This window comes from Xyrauchen texanus, chromosome 8, assembly GCF_025860055.1.
Source record: "Xyrauchen texanus isolate HMW12.3.18 chromosome 8, RBS_HiC_50CHRs, whole genome shotgun sequence".
NCBI lineage: Eukaryota > Metazoa > Chordata > Actinopteri > Cypriniformes > Catostomidae > Xyrauchen > Xyrauchen texanus.
In genome coordinates this window covers 31,872,195-31,895,368 of record NC_068283.1, presented here as the reverse complement: position 1 = coordinate 31,895,368, position 23,174 = coordinate 31,872,195, and the positions used below count along the sequence as shown (strand labels likewise).

The 23,174-nt window shown below is 37.4% G+C and overlaps 1 protein-coding gene across 4 annotated transcripts in view; it reads left to right on the top strand.

The window, feature by feature from the left end:
- The window catches only part of LOC127648463 (signal transducer and activator of transcription 3-like), a 44,445-nt gene that overhangs the window by 3,406 nt on the left and 17,865 nt on the right, over positions 1 to 23,174 (top strand). For 3 of the 4 annotated variants that reach the window (XM_052133149.1, XM_052133147.1, XM_052133150.1), the window contains exons 1-4: positions 15,247 to 15,327; positions 17,053 to 17,186; positions 21,055 to 21,298; positions 21,630 to 21,722. In XM_052133149.1, coding sequence (XP_051989109.1) covers positions 15,289 to 15,327; positions 17,053 to 17,186; positions 21,055 to 21,298; positions 21,630 to 21,722 — 510 coding nt within the window. In that variant the 5' untranslated portion in view covers positions 15,247 to 15,288. Of the gene's footprint in view, positions 1 to 15,246; positions 15,328 to 17,052; positions 17,187 to 21,054; positions 21,299 to 21,629; positions 21,723 to 23,174 lie in introns of those variants that run through there. The other variant, XM_052133148.1, reaches the window with a different exon arrangement.

Sequence of the window (23,174 nt, the reverse complement as noted above, 5' to 3'; positions counted from 1 at the left end):
TGTATCTAAAAGGTGGGACTTCCTTTCTACACTTTTAAATTCTGAACAGAATCTAAAACTATTGGGTATTGCACACTTACCAACTATGTAAAGTAGTGCTGCAACAACTAATCGCTAAAACCGTTAATTATCGATAATGAATTTCATTATCATTAGAAGTTTTAAAATAGTACTTTAAAGTACTTAAAGTGAATGGTTGACTGAGGTTGATAAATCAGACGATATTCTGACCATCTTCTAATAGGCACATATCTTATTTAAACATATAAACCAACTTCACAACTTGAGCAGATCCAGTATCCTGTGGAGAGCTCATTTATTTACAGTACCTCTACAGCACATATTCTATCAGCCTCTCTCTAACTTTTAACTTTCTTTACTAATGATAAAAGGCAAATATCAATAAAACTTCTATTATATACTGTTTGCAAATATGCAGATATCTGAACAGATGTAATTCATGAACCTCATGAAAAAAACAATCATTGCATTTGTAACAAATTAAACCCTTCTGTAAAATTTTGCATAAAGTCAAAGATGCAAAAAAAAAAGCCCATAGGCCTTATCTTGGGTCTAAAGTCTTCAAAAGTTGTTTAAAACCATCTCTCTCAACCGCTTGAATTGGCACCATGTCTTTTGCGATGTAATTGGTGACAGCGTGTGTTATATCTTGCCATCTGTTGCTTTTTTTGTCATAAGGAACTTTTTGCTAAATGATTTGGCCAAAGATTTTTGAGTGTGTTTTTTTGCTTTTACCCTGTCAGCTGCAGGCATGTTGTGTTCATTTGACTCGCGAAACTTTTCATATTCCTCATATTCAGTGCGGTGGGTAGTTCGAAGATGGTGAAACAGGTTGGTCATCGAGCTGCTTTTGACTGTATCCGACGACAGTTTGCAGATTGCTGTGTTTTGACTAGCATCTGACCATTCAAAACCAAACCACCTCCATGCTATTGATGACGACCCACGTCTAGCAATTAAATCTAGCGTGGGTTGTGAGGTTGTTGGTGTTTCACGATCTTCTCCTCTTGCCGTTTCTTCGTTCATTTGTAACTTCTGTCATACACAAGGCAATCTTATGTGCAACATCACAATCTGAATGTGCATGTGCAGTAGTGTTGTCACGGTACCAAAATTTCAGTCGTCGGTACCAATACATAAAAATTTCACGGTACTCGATACCATTTTCGGTACCAAAGCAAAACACTTTCAAGTTAACAAAACATTATCAGCAGAACTAAGAACAGAAATATTATTTTTTAATTATAAAAAAACTGTACAATGTATGCTTAAAGTATTTTTGAACACTTAAGATTAGCTTCAACTTTTGCAACTTTTACTTTAAGTTTTTACCAAGTACTAAAAAAAACCAATAAACGAAATAAACAAGCATACAATAGAATGAATAAAAAACAATTTCCAAACTAATGTGCAAAGTGCTCTCATATTAATAAGGCTACATATTGCCAATTTTCTTCACGATAAGAAATGCACATATATTGTGACATATATTATGATTAAATAAGTCGCGAGCCATCGCGTTCTAATCTAGCTGCATTAAGCGTCCGCGCTCGAGGGATGAGCGTCCCCGAGAGTCTCTCTGAGCCGGGTGCAGTTTCAATCTCTCCCCCTTAGATCGGGACTCATAGAAGAGGCATGAAAGTTTAAAGTACATCTCGACTGATCTGTGTAATTCTTCTCCTCTGTCAGGCGTGAACTTCTGTTCTCACGCATCATCTTTACAGTTTAATGTGATTTCATGTTACGTTAAATTAGATCAAACTACTATTCGACAACGAAGATTTTTCTCGTAAATGTTTTATTTTCGATGTTGTCGATAATGTTGACTAATCGTTTCAGCCCTAATACAAATGATAATATGCTTTTAAACTAACCTGCTTTAGTTGCTTTAATTAATCCGGGTGTCTGTCTTTCAGGTGCTTTATTAAGTTTGATGTATTTCCTCCTTTTGTCAGAAAATTGCGAAAGCAGCGTTTACAAATAGGTTTTTGCTGATCTATGATTTTTCCCTTTTCATCAGCCTCAAATACAAACCTGGCTTTTTCCACTTTTCTTTTCGACAAGATTCAGTTGAGACTCCGCAGCAGCTTTTCTTGTCGCCATCTTTTGCTTGTTGTGAGCATTCGAAAGTTCCCGACTCTGCATGGGTAGACCTAAATTCTGGTATCGTATAAAAAAATGTGTTTGTGTACCGACTTGGTACCGGAGTACCGGTATTTTTGACAACACTAATGTGCAGTAGTGTATACTACTTTGCTACAGCACGCAGTGAATTCGTGGACACTTAATATGGCAATTTGATTGTTTTTTGAAAATGAGTGACATACTCGATAATGTGATTTCGCATATCGTTAAAACAACAATTGCGATATTATCATAGACGATATATATCGCACACCCCTAGTGGTTTCTCTGGTGAAAAGACTGAGTTTTAGGAGACTTGTGGTAAATGTTTCCTCCAATTTGATTGTTTGTTCACATCTCCATTTCTTCTTGGTCCAATGTGTGAAAGCGTATGGTCGATTGCCATTGGCTGCTCAGCAGATGACTTCAGGTTTAAGTAGTGGAGCATCATATACACTTCGAAATTACCTCTATAGTCAACTCTAAATTATCAAATATTTTTATGTCCTCTGACTAAAGTGAATAATAATAATTTGTCCAATTTGATGACTTTTTTTGTAAGTTACTGAATCGTCTTGCATTGTATGTCCTCACGCCATTTAATCTTATGACTGTGTTCACACATAGCATTGATTATTTTTAGAAACAAAACAATACTTTGATCAGAACAAATGTTCACTTCTGTACATCTCTGTGATGCGCGTTCATGAGAAGGATGGCATAAGCTCATTGGTATGGTTACGCGTCATGTGGAGGAGTAGGCAGGAAGCGCATCATTGTTTACAAAAGAAACTTGCACAGACCAAGTGCCGTTCACAAACCAAAACAGTCCAAAACAATTTTAATTAATGTATAAAATAGTTTCCAAATAATAATAATAAAAATAATATTACTGCAGTAAATAACCATCCTTTATTTCAGAGCAATGCTGTTGCTTTATCTACTTGTGTTTTATATTTAGCAGAACTGTATAAGCTATATGACTGTCAAGCCACACAAGTTGTAGTTAGTGAAACCAAGTGTGAGAGAGTTTACTGAGATTCACAGGATTTACAGGGTTTACACACTGAGATCAATGGTACAGGTGATATCACACAGAAGAGAAGCTTCACAAACTGACAGGTGAAACAACAGGGTAAACACTAAACATATATCGACGAAGATCAAGAGCAAATACAGACAGGTAAATTAAAAATTAGAGTCCTTTGTGTGAGACTTGACAGTGAAGTGGCGTGAAGGTGAGTTATTTATGCAGGCAGTGATGAGCGAGTGAATTGAGTGCAGGTGTGGTGAATTAGAAATCGGGTGATGAGGAGCGGAGTGCTGTGGGAGGCGTGACAATGACAAAGTTTACACACATACCCAAGTTCGCTGGAAAAACGGCACGGGCACAGCCGATGAATTCCGATATTGACCCTTTATTTCTTTTGATATTCTGAAATCCTCAGGGTTAAAATGTTCACCCTCCAATATTTGTGAGAATGTAGGGGTGTACTGATATCCAGGTTCAGCGCTATAAGCCAGAGCTTCAATCGCTCATGATCATGTATAGGCAATCGATGAAAAGTTGATATTTTTCCCGACGTGCATTTCCTTTGGGGTTTCTGAAGGTTGAAGCATCCACAATACACACACCAAATGACCATTTTGAACAATACACTTATACAAATACAAATCTACAGCAAAGACAATTAAACTTTTGTACAGCGCTCCTCTTGTAAACAATGACTTGCTTCCTGCCTCCTCCACGCGTGATCTTAACGATGAGCTTCTGCTATCCTTCTCATGAGCGCGTGCCACAGAGATGTACGGAAGTACATTGTAGTTAAAAAGTTGTAAAACAGTTAAACGATGGGCAAGGAGGAGGCGAGAACCGGCTTGTCAACATAAATAATAATTTAATGAAAACTTAAAACACAACATAAACAAACACACATGTGGACATGCCCGTAATTCTCTCTCTCGAAGAAGAAGAAGAAGAAGAAGAATCGTCACCGGCTGCCTTTATCTCTCGCGCGCCTTATCAGGCCGATTGGGGACCGGGTGCGCGATATTCCGACCCGAAATGAAATCCTAAAAATCTTAAATTCTGATGAAGAAACTGAGTAAATTATCAGCAAATGTTCATTTTTTTTGGTTAACTATTCCTTTAATAAAGTATTATTCCTTTAATTCTGTGAATGTCATTTAGAGGTATTTTAAAAAAATGTTGTCCTCTTTAATGTTGGTAAGCACATTTAAAATAACCTTTTAAGTCATGGCACAAGCTGAATAATCGGTTAAGAGCTAATGATTAATCGTTGCAATCTCCAGATAGTCGAATAATTGTACTAATAATCATTACATTAGTCGATTATCAAAATCATTTGTTGCTGCCCTACTTGGTTTAGTAATGTTCCACTTTGACTTCACATGTGTCTTTGAGTGTGTATGCCTTTGTTTTGTTGTTGTCTTATCAAACCAATATTTGGCTTATCTCTTATCCTCTATCTTTTCATTTTTTAATGTGAGAAGCCATGTCTTCTGCAGTGGATCAGGTTGCTGCATATCATTGACATGATGGATTCTTTTCCAGCCTAATGCTTTTACTCAAAGCCTAGGGATTAGCACTGTGATGTTAACTGTTTTACTGAGCTGTGCTGATGTGTGTTAAAGGTCACTGTGGCCACTGGAGGGTGAGTTGGTGGCAGTTGTAAGCATTCACAAATGTAAACGTTCAGACATGCTGTAATTTAGATGAATATGCCGGGTTTATTTTTTTTAAAAAACATGTAAGAATTACACGTGTATGAATATTAAGTTGCCAATTTTCTAGTGTAAATACGGAAGTTTTGCTGATTCGCTGCAGAGTGAGCACGGAGAAGATAAAGAGGCCGCAAACAGGCATAAAAATGAATTGATCAACAAGTAAACATGCAAATACAAATCTGAGCATACATGATGTAACGCGAGTCATGACAATGAGACATTGTGTGGAGCGATAAAGACTGTTTGAGTGATTATGAGCACTATTAGCTTTTCCTTCAACATGAGAGCTCTCTGTGTCAATCAAACAAGCACACTCTACATGTGCTCTCAATATCTCAGCAGTCACTCATCTCTGCACTATTCTGTGAGGATCCCAATTTAAATCAGATTAATGTTGGTCACAATACCACTAATAACAGATATAACTGTTTAACCTTAAATAACGGCACCGCATCTTCAAGCATTTGCTTAATAATTCGTGATTTTTATCGCAATAAAATGCCAAAGGTGGTAAACAAATCATAAATACTAATGATTCCTTACAGGAGCAGTTTTGGAGCTAGTAATAGACAACTTTATTAATTTTGAACACATATCTGCGGTGTGTGATGCCCTCATGGTTTTTACTGGTTGCCAGTATACATCACAATGACCTTTGATATTGACAACAGAACTATTCTGTCGGCCTTTATCCCTCTCGGAGGCTTAATTAGCCTGATAAGGGACGTGTGTATAATCACGACCCGGCCCCGCCCTCCACCCTGTCACAGGCACTTTTTATTTAAATCGGGACTGGCCTATCTTAGTGTTAAAAAAGCAGTGATCAGTATTGACCTCAAATATCCTGATCTGTGCACCACTACAAAAAAGATACAAGTGAATGTTGACTAACATTTTGACTAACATCTCCTTTTGTGTTCCATGGAAATTTAAACTGCCAGGAAGTGTGACTTAAGATTTGCAGGTTTTAATATTTTGCAAGGATAGCACTGAATAAGACCTCATTTCCACCTAGTATTAAGATGCGTTTTTGGTGATCGGATCACATGTGGTCAGCGCTAAATGCAGGTCTAAACAGGGTCTGAAAAGTAGGGATGCACCGATACCACTTTTTTGGAAAACGAGTACGAGTACGAGTACTTGCATTTCAGTACTCACCGATACCGAGTACTTAATAAAAAAAACATGATTTAAATTTACAGGTAACAGCAACTCAAGTATTTTGTTCAGTTTGTTGTAAACTCTGCCGCTTTGGACAACACCGTGGTATCGGTCCCCGGTATCGGGGGACTTTTAACCAGTACGAGTACTTTAGAAAATGTGGTATCGAGGCCGATACCAGATACCGGTATCGGTATCGGTGCATCCCTACTGAAAAGTTTTGTGATCAGATCAGAAAAATACATACGAATGTGGTCAAAAATTCATCTGATCACACTCGATGTGTAAACACTAATTCGTCCTGTATGCGTCCCGTCACAGCGAAGCACCTCCCCTCAACTGTCAATCAACCGCTGCGTGAAAACAAGAGTGCCAGTTGCTAGCGGTTTAAAAGGAAAAAAAACGCCCGATCAGAAACATTTAAAAAGCTAATATGTACACAAGCATAAGAACTTAACAGTTATTCTTAACAGTTACAGTTATTCTGCAGCTCAAGTTAATACAACTAATCCACGAAAATAAAGGACAATTCTGCTCGAAATGTTGATTTTGTGCTTAGATAAAAAAAATTCACGCTTTGTATTTTCTGACTTTATTGTGATTTATTATCATGCAGGAACACACTGACAGAGTGATTGATGCATGTCGTCATGAAACCGAGTCCCTTTCCTCCAAATTAAAACACAAGTGGTCACAGAAGATGTATTTAAATGACCAGGTGTAAACAGCAATGTATTTCACCTGACCACATGTGATCTGATCAGACGAGACCCATCTTAATACCAGGTGGAAACGGGGAATATACATGTTAGATTCAAACAGATTAGGGGTTTGTTTCAAGGTAGCTTGGTTGATGTTTAAAGATGTATGCATTGTTGAATGAAAGAGGCTCAGAGTTCAAGGTCAGCCATTATGGTTTTGCCACTTTGAAACCATACAATCTGTTTGACATACTTTCTTTTCATTGTGATCATCATGAAGACTCCAGATTTCAGCACTTTTGATACCTTGCACAGGTTTGGTGTGTTACACATCGATGTGAAACCTCTGATAGTTTCATTGAAACACATGCCGCAGCTGTCAGCTGTTACTGATAAGACTTACAGTATTCATTTCCTGAGCAATTCAAGTGAATGGTGATCAGACCTTTTGAAGCTCCTTTTGAAGGTGTAGTGGGTCCTGAGGTGTCGTAATTGCGCAGTCACTATTGATTTAGTCGAGCTGCGATATTGGCTTTACATTGCATTTAACAACGTCAACTCTGACTTTGATAAAACTTCTCCATGGTCTGTTTTCACAACATTTTCCGTTTTTCAACATGGCCTAGAAGGTAAGCCTGTTAGAAGGTAAATGTTGCTTGTCAATTAAAATGAGAGAACTTGTACAATAAATATTTATACATGTAAATCAATGCATATTATGCAAGTAAAAGTTTCGTTCTTTGTATTTTGTTTCCAAAAACAAGATCCACACTCTAATTTCATGTCTCGTTTTATATCCTTTCTGTTATGTACAGTCAGTAGGTGATCAAAAAGTAAAAAATACATATTAATTCTATTCATACATTGCACGGATTAGGGAAAAGCTACCATGCAATTCTCTTTTTATTGTGTGCTCATTCAACTGTAAACATTTGCTCAGAACTGCTGCCAGTTCTCTTTAAGAGAGAGTACTATTTTAGCGCTTGTTATACATGTCAATGTAAATCATACCAATGCATATAAACAAACATGTAACAGAATGTAGTAATGTAGTAAGTGTAAGAAATGTGTCAATATAAGATGTAAAGGGGCAGTCATGAATTATGAAATATTTTAACTTCAACAAACACTAAAAAAATATAGCTGCAAGCAGCAATTAGTGGGGTTCAAGCCTTTCAAGTTCCTTTAACACATATTATGTGTTGATTAGACAGTCTGATAACACCTAAAACATTGATAAATTGCCTTAATTTTCAGAAACATCAGTTTCTTAAAGTTAGGTAATGCAGAGATATGGACTGTTATACTGGACTTATATATGAACTGTCACCAAGAGGCATAGGTATGCAATTCTTTTTATGTGTCATTAAATTGACCTGCTACATAAGTGTTTTAAATTTGGTGGTAATATCTCATTCCTTTCAAGAGTTTTAACCATTTAAGAAAAAGTGGCCATGGCCACTTTGTATGTTTTAACATTTATTGATACTGTGACTCCAGAGATAATTTCTGCACTGATTTGGTCACCAATCAATTGAAAGGCCAAGGACTAGTTCAAATCGCTGCTAATAGTTGATTGGTCAATGGCGGCCATGTTTTTCAAGAATGCGACTGTCTTCATAGACCTTGATCAAAATTTGTGTGTGCTTAGAATGACCCCATACATACAGTTAAAGTCATAAATGTACATACACCTTAGCCAAATGCATTTAAACTCAGTTCCCCGTCTGTCGCTCACTTCAACGTTGTGTCAAAGAAGCGACACTAGGGGTCTCTCTTGAGAGCTTCACGCATCTCTGAACTTGAGAAAAGGCCAATGAGTAATTGGCAGACAGAATTTGCATGTACCGCCCCCGGACATACGGGTATAAAGGAGGGAAATGCGTCTGTTTGTCTGTACTAAACTGCAATGGAAATGCAAGCTCAGAAAAGTAAAGTGAGCAGAGTTGAGTCGAACCGTAAAGTGCAGTGGAAAAGTGCCATTAGTTTCAGGCCCTGTGCCCAGGCCTTCCGTGGATGCTGAAAAAACTGAGAATGTTGTGAAAACTGTCCGTGGAAAAGTTAATCAAAGTCAGAGTTGACCTCGTGTAAATTTAACAATGGCATCTCACTGCTCATTTACAGCAATAGTGACATGGAGACAACTCAGGACCTACTGGAGCTAAATAAGGTCAGTTTACTTTAGAGTGCTCAAAATGTATAGGGCTGAGATGACAGGGTTTACCCGCATGTCGGATATAACTTAATGCAGTTAAGGTTGGAAAAGCCACTAAAACATGTATAATATTTAAGTCTCCTTTTGAAACATTGTCTAATTGTCAAAATAATTTTTTGTGGTAATCAACACATTATGTCACAAATGCAGTCGATTTAGCTTACTTTGTACTGAACTAAAAGTTGGGTGTTTGTTTATTAATCACAACAGCTTACCACCATTGAATCTTAAATAAACCTGGCTTTGAAACACTCTCATCAGTTTATCCTATGTGGTGTTAAAGTAAATGCAGATGGTATTTTTTCAAACAGCAGAACATCGCTAAAGATACCAATAATCGCTGAACTAGACATATGCATCCCTTCACAGATACTCCTTAAATTTGAATGAGTGTGCCGTAGGAGGTGAGACACTAAACGAAACTACATCTTTGCAGGAATGGAAAGGAGGCGAAGGTCACAGCTAGGTCTGAGTACGTGTCTGCATTTACATTTTTCTTAGACCGATTGTAGGGCTCTTCCATGAGTGACACTTCCTCTTGAGGTCCAAAATGTTGTTAATCCATAATTAGTGGCTTCTCCATTCAGCAGAGGAGGGCAAATTTCCACAAAGGTTGTTTTTGTCAGCCAAGTTAGAATTTCACCTTCCTTCATCCTGTGCAAGAGTTGTTGACCAGTAGGTTGTTTAACATAACAGGAAGTTATTTTCCATAGATAAGAAAATGGCGTGTTATTACACGTCATAAACACTTACACCACAAGCTTTTAATGCCAAAGGCTGGATTTGAGTGCATTGTTCGATTTTACAAGACTTTTATTTGTCCCACTGTTTGCATATAAACCTCCAAGCTTTAACTGACTCCCTCTCATCTTTTTGCCAATTATTCTCCTCAGTGTTGGGGGTAACTAACTAAAAATAGATCTTATTCACAGCAGCACCATCTTTAATTTTAAATAGGAATGACAATGAGGCTGTGAGGGATAGACTTATCTCTTCAATAACACGCAGGGTATAAAGCTGTATAAAGCTCCTAGATCACATCTTATTTTCTACAACTCATGTTGTCTGGAGCTTTGAGTGTTCTTGAAAATATATTTTTTTGGAACGATCCAAAAACTATTTAAACTGAAGTATAGCCCATTGAACAGACTGTACATATATCCCTTACAGCCTTATTTTCATTCCTGTTAATGAAGATGAAAAATGGTGCTGCTGCGAATAAGATAGTAGCGTGACAGTACTGTTGCAGCGGTGCAGCTTTTCCAGTAACAAGCCATTTTTTTCACCAAAAAGTAACAGTGCAGCATGATAAAACTATTTAAAAAAAAAAAAATATTCACCCAAAAAATTTTTAATTCACTCATTATTCACTTACCCTGATGCCATCCCAGATGTGTATGACTGTCTTTCTTCAGCAGAACACAAGATTCTTAAGAAACATTTTGTAGCTCTTTAGGTCCTTATAATGTAAGTAAGGCTGCTGGCTTTTTGATGGTCCAAATCCAATTTAGGCAGCATTAAAGTAATCCAATCAATCAATTAATGTCTTCTGAAGCAAATCAATAGGTTGTTGTAAGAAACAAATCGATAATTAAAACTTTATTAACTTTAAAAAAAAAACACTTTGTACCTTTTTTCACGTTTTTTTTTTTTTTTTTTTTAAATCATCAGTTTTTTCTCTGCTTAAATGTCAAAATGTAAACAAGCAAGCGTACAACATATGCACATATTGGATAAGCCAGTAAGAATGCCGATAAAGGGGTTTTTGCTTAAAACATTTATGACCTTAACCCAAAAAACATGCTTATTAAGCGTAATCGGGGTAAGATTGTGCGTGCTAACGCACTTATTAATTCACCATGTGCACAGTTTATCTATCTTTATAGTTAAATGCTTTGTTAATGGCTGGTGTTCACAATGTTTTTTAACTAAACTATATAAAATGTACATTTATCTGTTTGTTTATTATGTAGTCATTGAAAGATCATTCATTCAAAATCCTCACTGTTTAAATGCTAGAAAATTAAGACTCTGATTGAATTATAAATTATATATAATTCTAATACTGCGATGGACTGGCGACCTGTCCAGGGTGTCCCCCGCCTTTCGCCCTATGTTAGCTGGGATAGGCTCCAGCCCCCCGCGACCCTGTACACAGGATAAGCGGTTGACGATGGATGGATGGATGGATATAATTCTAATAGTATCTAATAGTTACTGATACTTTGAAGTATTTAATGTAGTAAGATACTAATCGTTAGTATCTTCTTTAAATTGTGAGTGGCTTGTTGCTTGGTAAGCTACGCTTCCCTAACACTGGAACTCCTCCAGCTGTCCATGCTACTGGAACCTCTGACAGTTTTTCTTACCGCCTAATTTTCTCACTGCATTTTAAGCCACAACCCCATCACTATTTAAACTCAACCCAACTCTGTGAAGTGTGTTTGGTTACTCAGCACGTCAAGGAAGGAAGGCTAACCAACACTGTGCTCCATGGTGTTGTTTGGAGCTGATATTTAGGTTGCCGTCTGAGAGCTGAGACAGGAACTAAGAGCATTTGTGAAGCAGTCTAGACTGAGGAGTGAAAACACTGATCTGAAATCAGCTGATTGCTGTCTGTTCTTCAAGAGAAAACTGAATCAGGTTTATGACTCTTATTCCTGGGGAATCTTTTTTGTTGTTCTTGCCACTTGGGAGCTCTAACACAGTTGTAAGTTGAGAACGGGTGTCAGGTGGTGGGACACAACCGAATAACCCCTCAGGGAGACCATAGTTGACAAGTCTTGTAGTTTCATCCTCTAGACTAATATTTCTTGGCAATATGATCCAAGATGATGTGTACCATCTTAGAAATGGGGAAATTTACAGCATTCCCTGTTACATTTATTCAGCACCACTGTAGCAATTCAAGTATTTGTTTAGATTGTAAAAGAGGGAGTGTTGTTTTAACAACTATTTGAACTGCGCAACAGAGAGATCATTGATTCAGACCTAATTATACAGTGATTATGTTTGTGTCACAAACGCTTTCGAGAGCACCTCCGCGGTCGGCCACCGGAGATCCGACTCACCTGAGTTCTAATTACCCACATACCGGGCTTTATCAATCCACAGCTGATCCCCATTTCATCTCCCTCTATTTAAGCTACGCGCAGTCACACACTCAGTGCGAAGTCTTGTTTGTTCCGGCTACACTACTGAGCGTTCTACTACCATTCCTGTTTGTTGTCTGCCTACCGACCTTGCTTTCCCTGTTGTCTACGATTGATTACTGCCTGCCTACCTGATCCTTGCCTGTCTCTTCGTGATTGCCCTTGCTGCCTGCCCTGACATCCTGCTTCCCTCACAACGCTCCTGCTCTGCCTACGTTTGCCCTGATTCCCCATTGCCTGACCATTGCCTGCATATATCTGTGAGTTTCAATAAAACACTGCTTATGGATCCCAGCCTACCTGAGTCTTTGTTACAGTTTGCCTGCTCAGTTTTGCTTTTAAGAATAGATTTAGATTTAGCTTATTTATTTATTTTATTTGTTGTCAATAATGATGTCCCTCAATATTCGGAGGGTAGCAGTGAGGGATGGCATATGATGTTCTAGGATTTATTTATTCGATTGTTTTTTTTATTTTCAAGTCAGCATGTCTTTTCAAGAGGTGTGGTATCTTGATCCATATTCAATGCCACATTTGCAACTGTTATTACCATGAAAAGGTTGGACTAGTGGTCATCCAATGAATTGGATAGAGAAAGCAAAAAGCCGCATATGAATAGATGAATCTAGCTGTCCAAAACATCCATAAAATATTTGTGTCTTCACATAACAGTGATATCGGTCCACAATTATTGTTTTGTTTCATATAGGCCTATCATAACATACTGTATAAAAGTAATAATTTACACAATAAGTACTTCCATTCAAGGGCCTACATTGTAGTTTAATTTTCGAATTAATTAGAATTGTAAATTGATAATCTGCTACTCAATAATAGCAGCAACACACCATTAACTTTATTATATAATGATATGTTTATAATTGACTATATATTGTATACTGTATACAGTGAGATATATGACCTTTATCAAAGGCACAAACTATATTATTTATATACTGTTTCTTCCTTCTGGGACGACAGCCATGCAGACCAATTTGATGCAGTGTGCGGTGTATGGTCTGAGCACTGACAGGCAGACCCACCACGCCTTCAATATCTGCAGCAATGCTGGCAGCACTCACTCACTCAATCAATCAATCAATACATTTTATTTCTATAGCACATTTAAAACAACACATGTTGACCAAAGTGCATAAACAGATCATATAAATACATAATATAGAAAATATAAAAACAAATAAAATAAAACCCACATTAAGCACAGTTAAAAGCAAGTGAAAAAAGGTGAGACTTCAAATAAGATTTAAAAACATCAACTGATATACAAGACCTGATATGTAGTGGAAGGCTATTCCACAGCCATGGTGCTGCCACTGAAAAGGCCCGATCTCCTTTTGACTTAAGACGGGACTTGGGGATCGTTAAAAATAAACTCTGCGAAGACCTTAGTAGTCTAGAAGGCGTGTGTTGCTGAAGGAGATCCGTAATATAGGGAGGAGCCATGCCATGTAAACCCTTAAAAGTAAATAATAAAATCTTAAATTGAATCCTAAATTTGACTGGAAGCCAATGAAGAGATGCTAACACTGGGGATATATTGTTGTGTTTTTTTGTCCCGGTTAACAATCTTGCAGCAGCATTCTGGACTAACTGCAGACGTGACAGTGGAGTTTGAGAAATGCAGAGGAATGAATTGCAGTAATCTAGTCTTGAAGAACTAAAAGCATGTATAACAACTTCCATGTCCTTAAAAGATAAACAGGGTTTCAATTTCGCAATGTTCCTTAAATGAAAGAAACCACCTCTGACCACAGAATTGATGTGTCTATCAAGCTTTAGATCAGGGTCAAGAATTACTCCAAGATTCTTAACTTTGTCATGTAAATTAAAAGCAAAGGAACCTAAATCATTAAAACTGGCATCACTTCAGTTTTTGATTCATTTAGGTGAAGAAAATTAATTGCCATCCACTTTTTGATATCATTTATACAGCAGATAAGAGAATCTAAAGCAGAATTGTACCCAGGCTTTAAAGGAAGATAAAGCTGGGTATCATCAGTATTACAGTGATAGGAGATATTATACTTTTGACAGATTTGGGTCAAAGGCAGCATGTATAGAGAAAATAAGACTGGGCCCAAAATAAAGCCTTGGGGAACCCCACAGGTAATGGGAGCCGGGGAGGATGAGAAGTCCTCTAGTTCAACTGAGAATGTTCTATCTTTACGATAAGAGGAGAACCATTTCAGAGCAGTCCCCTGAATCCCTGCCCACTGACTTAAGCGCCTTAAAAGGATGTTGTGATCTATGGTGTCAAACGCGGCGCTTAGGTCAAGAAGAACTAAAACTGCATGACTACCTGAATATGTCTATTTCCCAAAGACAACCTCTGGATATGATGCTGAGCACGTGCACTCAACTTCTTTGGTCGACCATGACGAGGCCTGTTCTGAGTGGAACCTGCCCTGTTAAACTGGTGTATGGTCTTGGCCACCGTGCTTCAGCTCAGTGTCAGGGTCTTGGCAATCTTCTTATAGTCTAGGCCATCTTTATGTAGAGCAACAAGTCTTTTTTTTCAGATTCTCAGAGAGTTCTTTGCCATGAGGTGCCATGTTGAACTTCCAGTGACCAGTATGAGGGAGTGTGAGAGCGATGACACCAAATTGAACACACCTGCTCCCCAATTCGCACCTGAGACCTTGTAACACTAACGAGTCACATGACACCGGGGAGGGAAAATGGCTAATTGGGCCCAATTTGACATTATCACTAAGGGGTGTACTCACTTTTGTTGCCAGCGGTTTAGACATTAATGGCTGTGTATTGAGTTATTTTGAGGGGACAGCAAATTTACGCTGTTATACAAGCTGTACACTCACTACTTCACATTGTAGCAAAGTGTCATTTCTTCAGTGTTGTCACATGAAAATATATAATCAAATATTTACAAAAATGTGAGTGGTGTACTCACTTTTGTGAGATACTATATATATTTATATATATTATATATATATATATAAAACCATGAACTGAACATTTCAGTCTTTCCAAGATGACAGTGTTGTTGATGTATATGGATCAGTGGAATGCTGTTTGTTGGTAATCATTTCTGTGGGTCCAACCCTCCCATGTCATATACTTATTTCTTTTCACCTGTGTGTGAATAAAGTAGTTCACTTCCCTGTTGTTCTTACAACAAGTAGACATGGCGAGTAAAGTTGCAGTTCGTTTTGTGGATAACTATGTAAGTTTTCTTTGCTTTGTTTTGGATTATTTGCATAGGTTATAAGATTATCTGTTATTTGGAAGATCTACGAATAAGTTTAACAGTCTGTAGTTATTTACATTATGTATTCTGTCTGTGAGTGTAAATTAGCATACGTTTTGGATATAAATACTGTAAATGCTTCTTCACATGTTGCCTAAACTTAAAAAGATGATGTTGAATCCATCATGTGACATCAATTTTATACAGTACAGGGTTCCCATAGTCTTGGAAAACCTGGAAATTAAAGATAGAAAAAAATTAAATTTCTGGAAAAGTTGAAAGATAGCCTAAATCAAATTTCTATAGTTAATATGTGTTTTTCTAGTTCTTGAAATGCTATAAAATATTTCATTGACTAGAAATTGTTCTTGTGTTGAGTGAAACTTGCGCATGAGCCATAGCGATGTCTGATTTGGGAACATGCCATTGATTTAATGAATATTTTATCAATGAATTGTCCCAATTTGAATTTCGATGCTCTTAATGGTTTTCAAAAATCCTTACCCAGTACACCATCGTCTGAAAAGCAGTGATAATTAATTGGCCAAAAGTTGTGGCAAGTCTCAAATTAAGAATTGCATATATCGGAGATGCAAACAACACACCTTTCAGCTAACGGCAAATTGTTTGGACACATTTTTTATTAAAATCACTTGAAAGGATAACTTTAATCTTAAACACTTTAAGAGCTTTAAATGCAACAAAAAAAAAGCTTTAAATACAACAAACAAATCAACTAAAAATATGTAGCTACTAGCTAGAACACCTGCTATGATTTTCTCACATCTCATTATTTTGTATCTGTTACATTATTTTTCTCTCTATCCTTCTTCAAAATGCAAATGTCACTGTGCAAACCTGAGAAGATGTGATTAAAAAAGGTGCCATATACCAGCCCTGGCCCTGGTCTTTTTTTGCGTGTTTGTCAGTGCAAACCTTTGTGTGTAGGTGGATATGTGTGTGCATGTGGTGAACTGTATGAGTGTGTATTCCGTATCTGCTTGAGGTAATGTAGAGAAAGACAGCCTGCATGGGCTTTTGAGGTTTTCCTTTTTGAACGGATGTTCTCACTGTTTGACGATCAACAGCCACTGATTTCTGCGGCCTTGAAACGCTGGTGACATCCGTCTCCTGCTTCCCTGACTACTCTTATGTATGTCTGTTTTAGATATGACATGGTTTGAAGACCAATCTAAAATAGTTTTAGCTTTTTCAGCAACAGCTTGGAACAGCATGGTTTAAGGTGTTTCTTTTTTGCAGGGATTGCAGGCCTTTGTACAGATATGAGCTATTGACATCTGCTTTAAATTGCATTTGTACTTTAGTACTTTTTTGTAACTTAGTGCTACCAATTATTTACAACCTGATTAGCATGGGTTGTATACAGTCGATCATTGTACTGTTGAGGACATTAGGTTTTGTGGTTTGCTGTTGTCTTCTGCAGCACAGTTTGTTAAAGTTTGCATTTGCTTTGAGCTGTGAATGAGGAAGTGTTCTTGTGACAGTGTTTTTTTTTTTTTTTTGGAAAATAAACTTGAAAAGCTGAAAAGACCTGTTTGGTTTGTCTTCTTTGTGTCAATTTAGTTAAATCTACATCTCTCTCTCTCTCTCTCTCTCTCTCTCTCTCTCTCTCTCTCTCTCTCTCTCTCTCTCTCTCTCTCTCTCTCTCTCTCTCTCTCTCTCTCTCTCTCTCTCCTGTAGGTCAACATGGCCCAGTGGAATCAGTTACAGCAGTTAGAGACACGGTACCTGGAACAACTGTACCACCTGTACAGTGACAGCTTCCCCATGGAGCTACGTCAGTTTCTAGCCCCCTGGATCGAGAGCCAGGATTGGTGAGTTGTCAGCAGTAGACAAGAAATGACATAAAAGAAGAGATCAAGATAGCGCACCCTAAAAATTACTGCATAATTTTCTCACCCTCAAGTTGTTCCAAAAACTCAAATGACAATATATTCAAAATCTTCTGAAGTCACACAAAAGCTTTGTGTGAGGAATAGACTGAAATTTAAGCAGTTATTCACTGAAAATCTTGCCTTGAAAATGTTCAGTGAATAACCATTTAATTATATTGAATAATCAATTGACTAGCTCAGACATTCACTTTTGTGTTCAACGGAAAAAAGAAAGTCAAATAGGTTTATAAAGATACGAGGAATGAATGATGACCAAATTTAAATTTTTGGGTCAACTATGCCTTTAAAGCTCTGAGTCAGGATGATTTTAAAGCCACAGATGGATAACAATAGGTGCAAAGGATACTTTCTGACACCAAGAGAGGTGAAGATAATTATCACTGTTGCTCATCAAATAGAAATGATAAAGTTGTTGGCTAACAGCTTGTCAAGACTGCTGCTTCAAAATATAATTTTTGTAACAACACTTCCTTGTTCGTAGAATGTGGGTCAAGTTTGAACTTTTGTGAAGTCACGCTTCTGCCCATAAATGTGCTCCTGGAATGTATTTTGTAAAGAATAACACACACCATGCCATTTTTTTCTCTACATTTTCTCAAAGTGTCGATATGACTGGCGTATCAGTTTTCTCTATGATTTTATTGTGGACTCAAATGTCACACTGATATGACTTCTGTTCAGTTTCAGTCTCCTTTTTAGTTTCGTTATTATAGTATGCATTTTTAAATGGCGAAAATCTAGAATAAATAGTAATGAATATTATGCTACTGCACGCAGGATCAGGCATTGATTGCATGTTGAGTTTGTCCTCTTGGTTGTGGAATGCTGAGTGTTTTCTTCAGTGTTAAAGCATTGAAGCTTTATCTCGTTAGTGTTTTGTGTTTCCTGCTTGAATCAGTTGATCGGAGAATGTTGTTTCATTTCAATTTACCAAAACTAGGGTTTTGGACAGTTATGGTGCTCTTTTGGACAATTTTAGTGCTGCACTTTACTTCTGAAAGCTTTTCTAGTAATTGTTAAGTCACATTTTGTCATTCTTTTAGTGTAAGATAAAGACGTAATAGAACATTGAGTAATATATCCACAAAATTGACACATTAATGACATCAAACAATATTATAGGCATTTTAAACAGTATTATTTTCTAGAGATGAGAGAATTATTACTGCACTAATTTAACTTTACGTTTATTTATTTTAGCAGATACTTCAAAAGAGGAATGCTACAACAACTAATGCAAACTCATAAAGGCAAATTTATTTGATATTTGTCCTGATATTTCTCCTTTTCATGCACATCCCTGAAATGCTTGACCTAGCAGAACTTGGCTAGTTGTTGCATTGATGACTGGTTAAAACTAATCGTGGGTGTGGTTTAGATGTGATACTCTTATTTATTTATTTTTCTCAGCAAACTATTTAAAAAATGATGCTGTGCATAGTAGAAACTTAGGGTGGTTTTGCTCGTTTTGGGGGGAAAAAAATTGTCCTCTTTTCCATTGTAAACATGAGATGTGCTGTAGTACAAAGGTCCAAAATTGGCAAGAAAAGCACAAGCTAGTTCCGATGTAGGTGTGACAAAGCAACAGGGAAACAAGAAGTGTTTAAGGAGGGTGTATAGCAAGTGTGTTAATTGTTGAGTTCACTGGAGAGTTTATGTTCATTTGTTTGTGACATTCTGAAATACTCATCTTGGGTGGAGATTGGAAGTAGGTTAATATAATCACAGTAATCCATGCACATTCATAGTCTTTGCAGCATCTAGCAGACTCCATTCTGCTCATTTTGTTTGAATCTGCTCTAGAAGTGAACATGAAGAAATCCTGTGAGAGCAGGGACAGAGTATGACTTGCAAAGGCCCTGGGGCCAATTATCTCCAAAGGCCCACTTCCACCCAAAAGTTGTTGAGTGGTGGGGGGATCACCTAACTAGATCGCGCAGCCTTAAAGCCCAGGGCACCTCTGGGTCAATGGCCCATGGGCACTGGCCCCATTGGCATATTGGTAATCCGTTCCTGTGTTAGAGACCTATTATGTAAACTCTCTGGAATATGAAAACTTTTAAAGGGATAGTTCGCCCAAAATTACAAATTCTGTCATTGTTACAAACCAGTATTGCTTTCTTTCATTTCTGTAACACAAAAGGTGATTTTCAAAAAAGTCTTGAAATGTTTTCAAAATTTGCCATAATGACAGTGAAAAGTGACTCTAGTCTGTCAAGTTTAAAAATATACCATTTCAAGGATGTAAAAATAACAAAGGAATTTGAATGCTGCTGCGCAGGTCTTGCCCAGAAGCATTTCTGGTATCATCATTACCAGATCCTTTAAATGCTCGGAGTTAACATATTTTCTCAAAGAACATAAACCATTTACCCGATGTGACTTATCCAGACATGTTATTGATACGGATGAAACAGAGGCGATGAAAGTGTATCATAGTTTAGATACTCACAATTATTTCCTCAGCGGAGAGATCTGGATTATTGGCTTCTATTATTATTAATGAAGCATTCAATAAAGCTGTCTGCGTGAAATGTGTACAAGGGAAGATTTATTTTTTAATTATGAAGATAATTTTCTTGTCTCTTTCTTCTGGACTAGTTTGTATACTTCTCCAGCTACTTTGATAAGTGTTCGGTATTGCAGATAAGGTTGACTTGTGTGACAAATTGCTTGTTAAGTCATTTTGGATAAAAGCATCTGCTAAGTGACTCAATGCCATGAGAATGCCATGTAAGCATCATAATATGTTGGTGTAAATCAATGATATATACTGCTGGCAGTTTAATGTTGCATCAGTGATCCAGTTCTATTGTATGAAAATATGGTCCAAAGTTATCAGCCCTATCAAGGGACTAAAGGGGACTTTATTTGGTTAGCGTGGTTTAAGTAAACATGAGACAAATAGCACAAAAAATAACCTTTGGGGTGTTTGGTTTGTGACATACTGACTGTGTCATAGAGGATTCTGAATGGACTCTTTGCTAAAGTGCTCAGAGGGACGTAAGCAGTAGTAGCCTAATAAAGCCTGCACTTTATTGCCAAAAAACGTTATTGCTTCAGGGCAATGGCTAGCTGCAGAAGCTATTTGTACTCCAACCTCAGCTTTCAAACACCAACCGTTGTGTATGTAGACATTCAGTCCTCCTCACTGATTATTTGATCTCATCAAATTTGCAGTTGTCAAAGAAATTGTTGAAACAAGCTATAACAATATCAAGTAAAATCTGCATGTGTTTAGAGGATTAATTACTTTATATTAATTTGTAAAGGATAGGGGTGATGTGCGTTTCTTTACTATGCTGTGGTGAGACCAGCAGTGGGGAATTTGTGCTGAGTAACAGAAGACCAAGTGACATCACCTGACTGATGACTACATTTGCACACAACTGCACATGAGAGCCAGGACTTTCATAATACTCACCATTTTCTCAGATAGACTGCTTCTTAGCTTTTTTTTAGGCTAAGACAAAGCTCTAAATATAGGTTTGCTTTGGGTTTTGAGTGGACTGATTTTACGATAATTATTTTCATGTTAAGTATGAATTAGTTGAATAATGAATCTGTTATTTTGCCTGTTTAAAAAAGCTAAATAAAAATTAAACGCTTCACTCCCTTGTGTTGGTTCCAATCTACAGACAGCCAATGTATAATAAAATCATAATTTTTTTATTGGTAATTTTGAGTATATTGCATGTTTATTTTCGTTCAGCCATTTTATAGCAAATTGTCAAGTACATGTGTGGAATGCACATTACATGAGGCTGTTTGCTTGTGTCTGCCACAGGGCATATGCAGCCAATAAGGAGTCTCATGCCACACTGGTGTTCCATAACCTGCTGGGGGAGATCGATCAGCAGTACAGTCGCTTCCTGCAGGAGAACAACGTCCTTTACCAACACAACCTACGGCGCATCAAACAGCACCTGCAGAGCAAATATCTGGAGAAGCCCATGGAGATCGCTCGCATCGTGGCACGCTGCCTATGGGAAGAGCAGCGTCTACTGCAGACAGCCACCACAGCACAGCAGGTATGCACACATATATAAATATAAGGATATTAATGCATGTGTACTATACCACATTATGTACAATAGATTCAGACACACATTGTGTATATGAGTACACACAATGAACTCGCATGTGAACTCGCAACTAAAGAATATTATCTCACACATTCTGTCTAGTATGTACATTGTTTTACCCACCAGGCCAGTTGTTTCAGGTCCTTTCCTGTCAAGACATCCAAAAGTACATGTGCAAACTACCTTGGAAAAGGTTTTAGCTCTGTTAGGGCATCTTCAGATTTCTGCTCCATGATGAAGTCTGCTGGTGATTCTCATGTTCCTTTCACATGTGTAGGATGGCCAGGTTGCCCACCCTACTGGTACCGTGGTGACTGAGAAACAGCAGATACTGGAACACAACCTGCAGGACATCAGGAAGAGAGTTCAGGTTGGTAGAGATACTTTCACTATATCTGAAAAACATTTATTTATGACAAAAATAATGTCAGAAGTACATGTAAATGCCTTCATCTCTCTGAACGTTGCTGTTTCAAATAAGCAACTCTTTATTACATGCCATATTTTCCCATAGTTCCCATAGTTATTTAGTAGTCAAGTTTGTCATTTTATCCAATTAATGTATAGTACACTTGTTAAAAGACAATTTGTGTCAAATTGTTACTTTTTTCTCACTTTTTTCAGCTGTGCATTCAATACAAATACAAGAGATATGTACAGACATTACAGGTCATGCTAGCTACTGTACAATACTCATGTCAAAACAACATACCAAACAAACCGATATTTAGAAAGTCTACAATCAGTTGGTCTTCACATCATATTTATAATAAAGACCGAATAACTGGAAATATACATGATTTGTTTTTCCATCGACATGGCAGCCAATGTGAATAATGAAGGATAACCACTGTCTTACCTAAAGCAGCAAAGTCCAACACTTGAACTTGCTTCATACGTATCATACGATGTCATCATTTGCTGTGCCCATCGACTATGCTAGAGTCAACTTGAGATGTTTTTTAGAAGTCAGGATAAAATTCAGTCGGGAATGCCAACCTAACCTGTTCAAGGAATAAGTCTGATGAATAAATGAATATGTTTCACTTAAGTCATCTCAGTGCACACTTGCTTTGAGCTGATCCACGGATCCAGATGCCACTGGTTGATCACATACAACTGCAAATGCGCATGTTGATACAACTTGAATGGAATAATTTTTAATGCTACCAATATGTCTTCAAAACTTTGTTTCATATTACTTATTATAGAACAAAAATGTTGAATATTTTAAGAAATTAAGAAATTTTTTCTGTGTACACAAACCATGTAGTACGTTGCTTGCAGCTGCTGATCGGCTTTTCTCATCCCATTCTCCTAGTTACGGGGAGCTCTAGCATGAGCAGCTCGACTGCATAAGTCAGTGAATTGAGCGAGTATTTCACCCTGTATATCATGCCAGTGGAAGACTAGTCTTATAAACCCTTTGCCTAAGTGACTACTTCTCTAGGATCAGTTTGCATCCGAAATGCTCTGTGTTAAAGCATTTAACATTCAACATTCGGTTGAGTGAAACGCGATTGATTCATATGTAAATACACGCTGCATTAAAAAAAAAAAAAAAAATCAGTAAACGCGATCATTCCATGTTGTATTTGATTGTATAATAATGCCATGGCCACGGGAAGACTTCCCTGGTTTATACTACGAAAATGGCTATTTACATTAGTTTTATTGCATCCTAAATGAATCAGTCAAGAGAATCAAAGTATCACTTACCCTAATGTTACAATTTTGACAAAATGTTGCCTTATGAGAACACTCATAAGTGTTAAATCTTGCTATGATTGTCATGACAATGGCAAAGTTTATGACGGCTGCT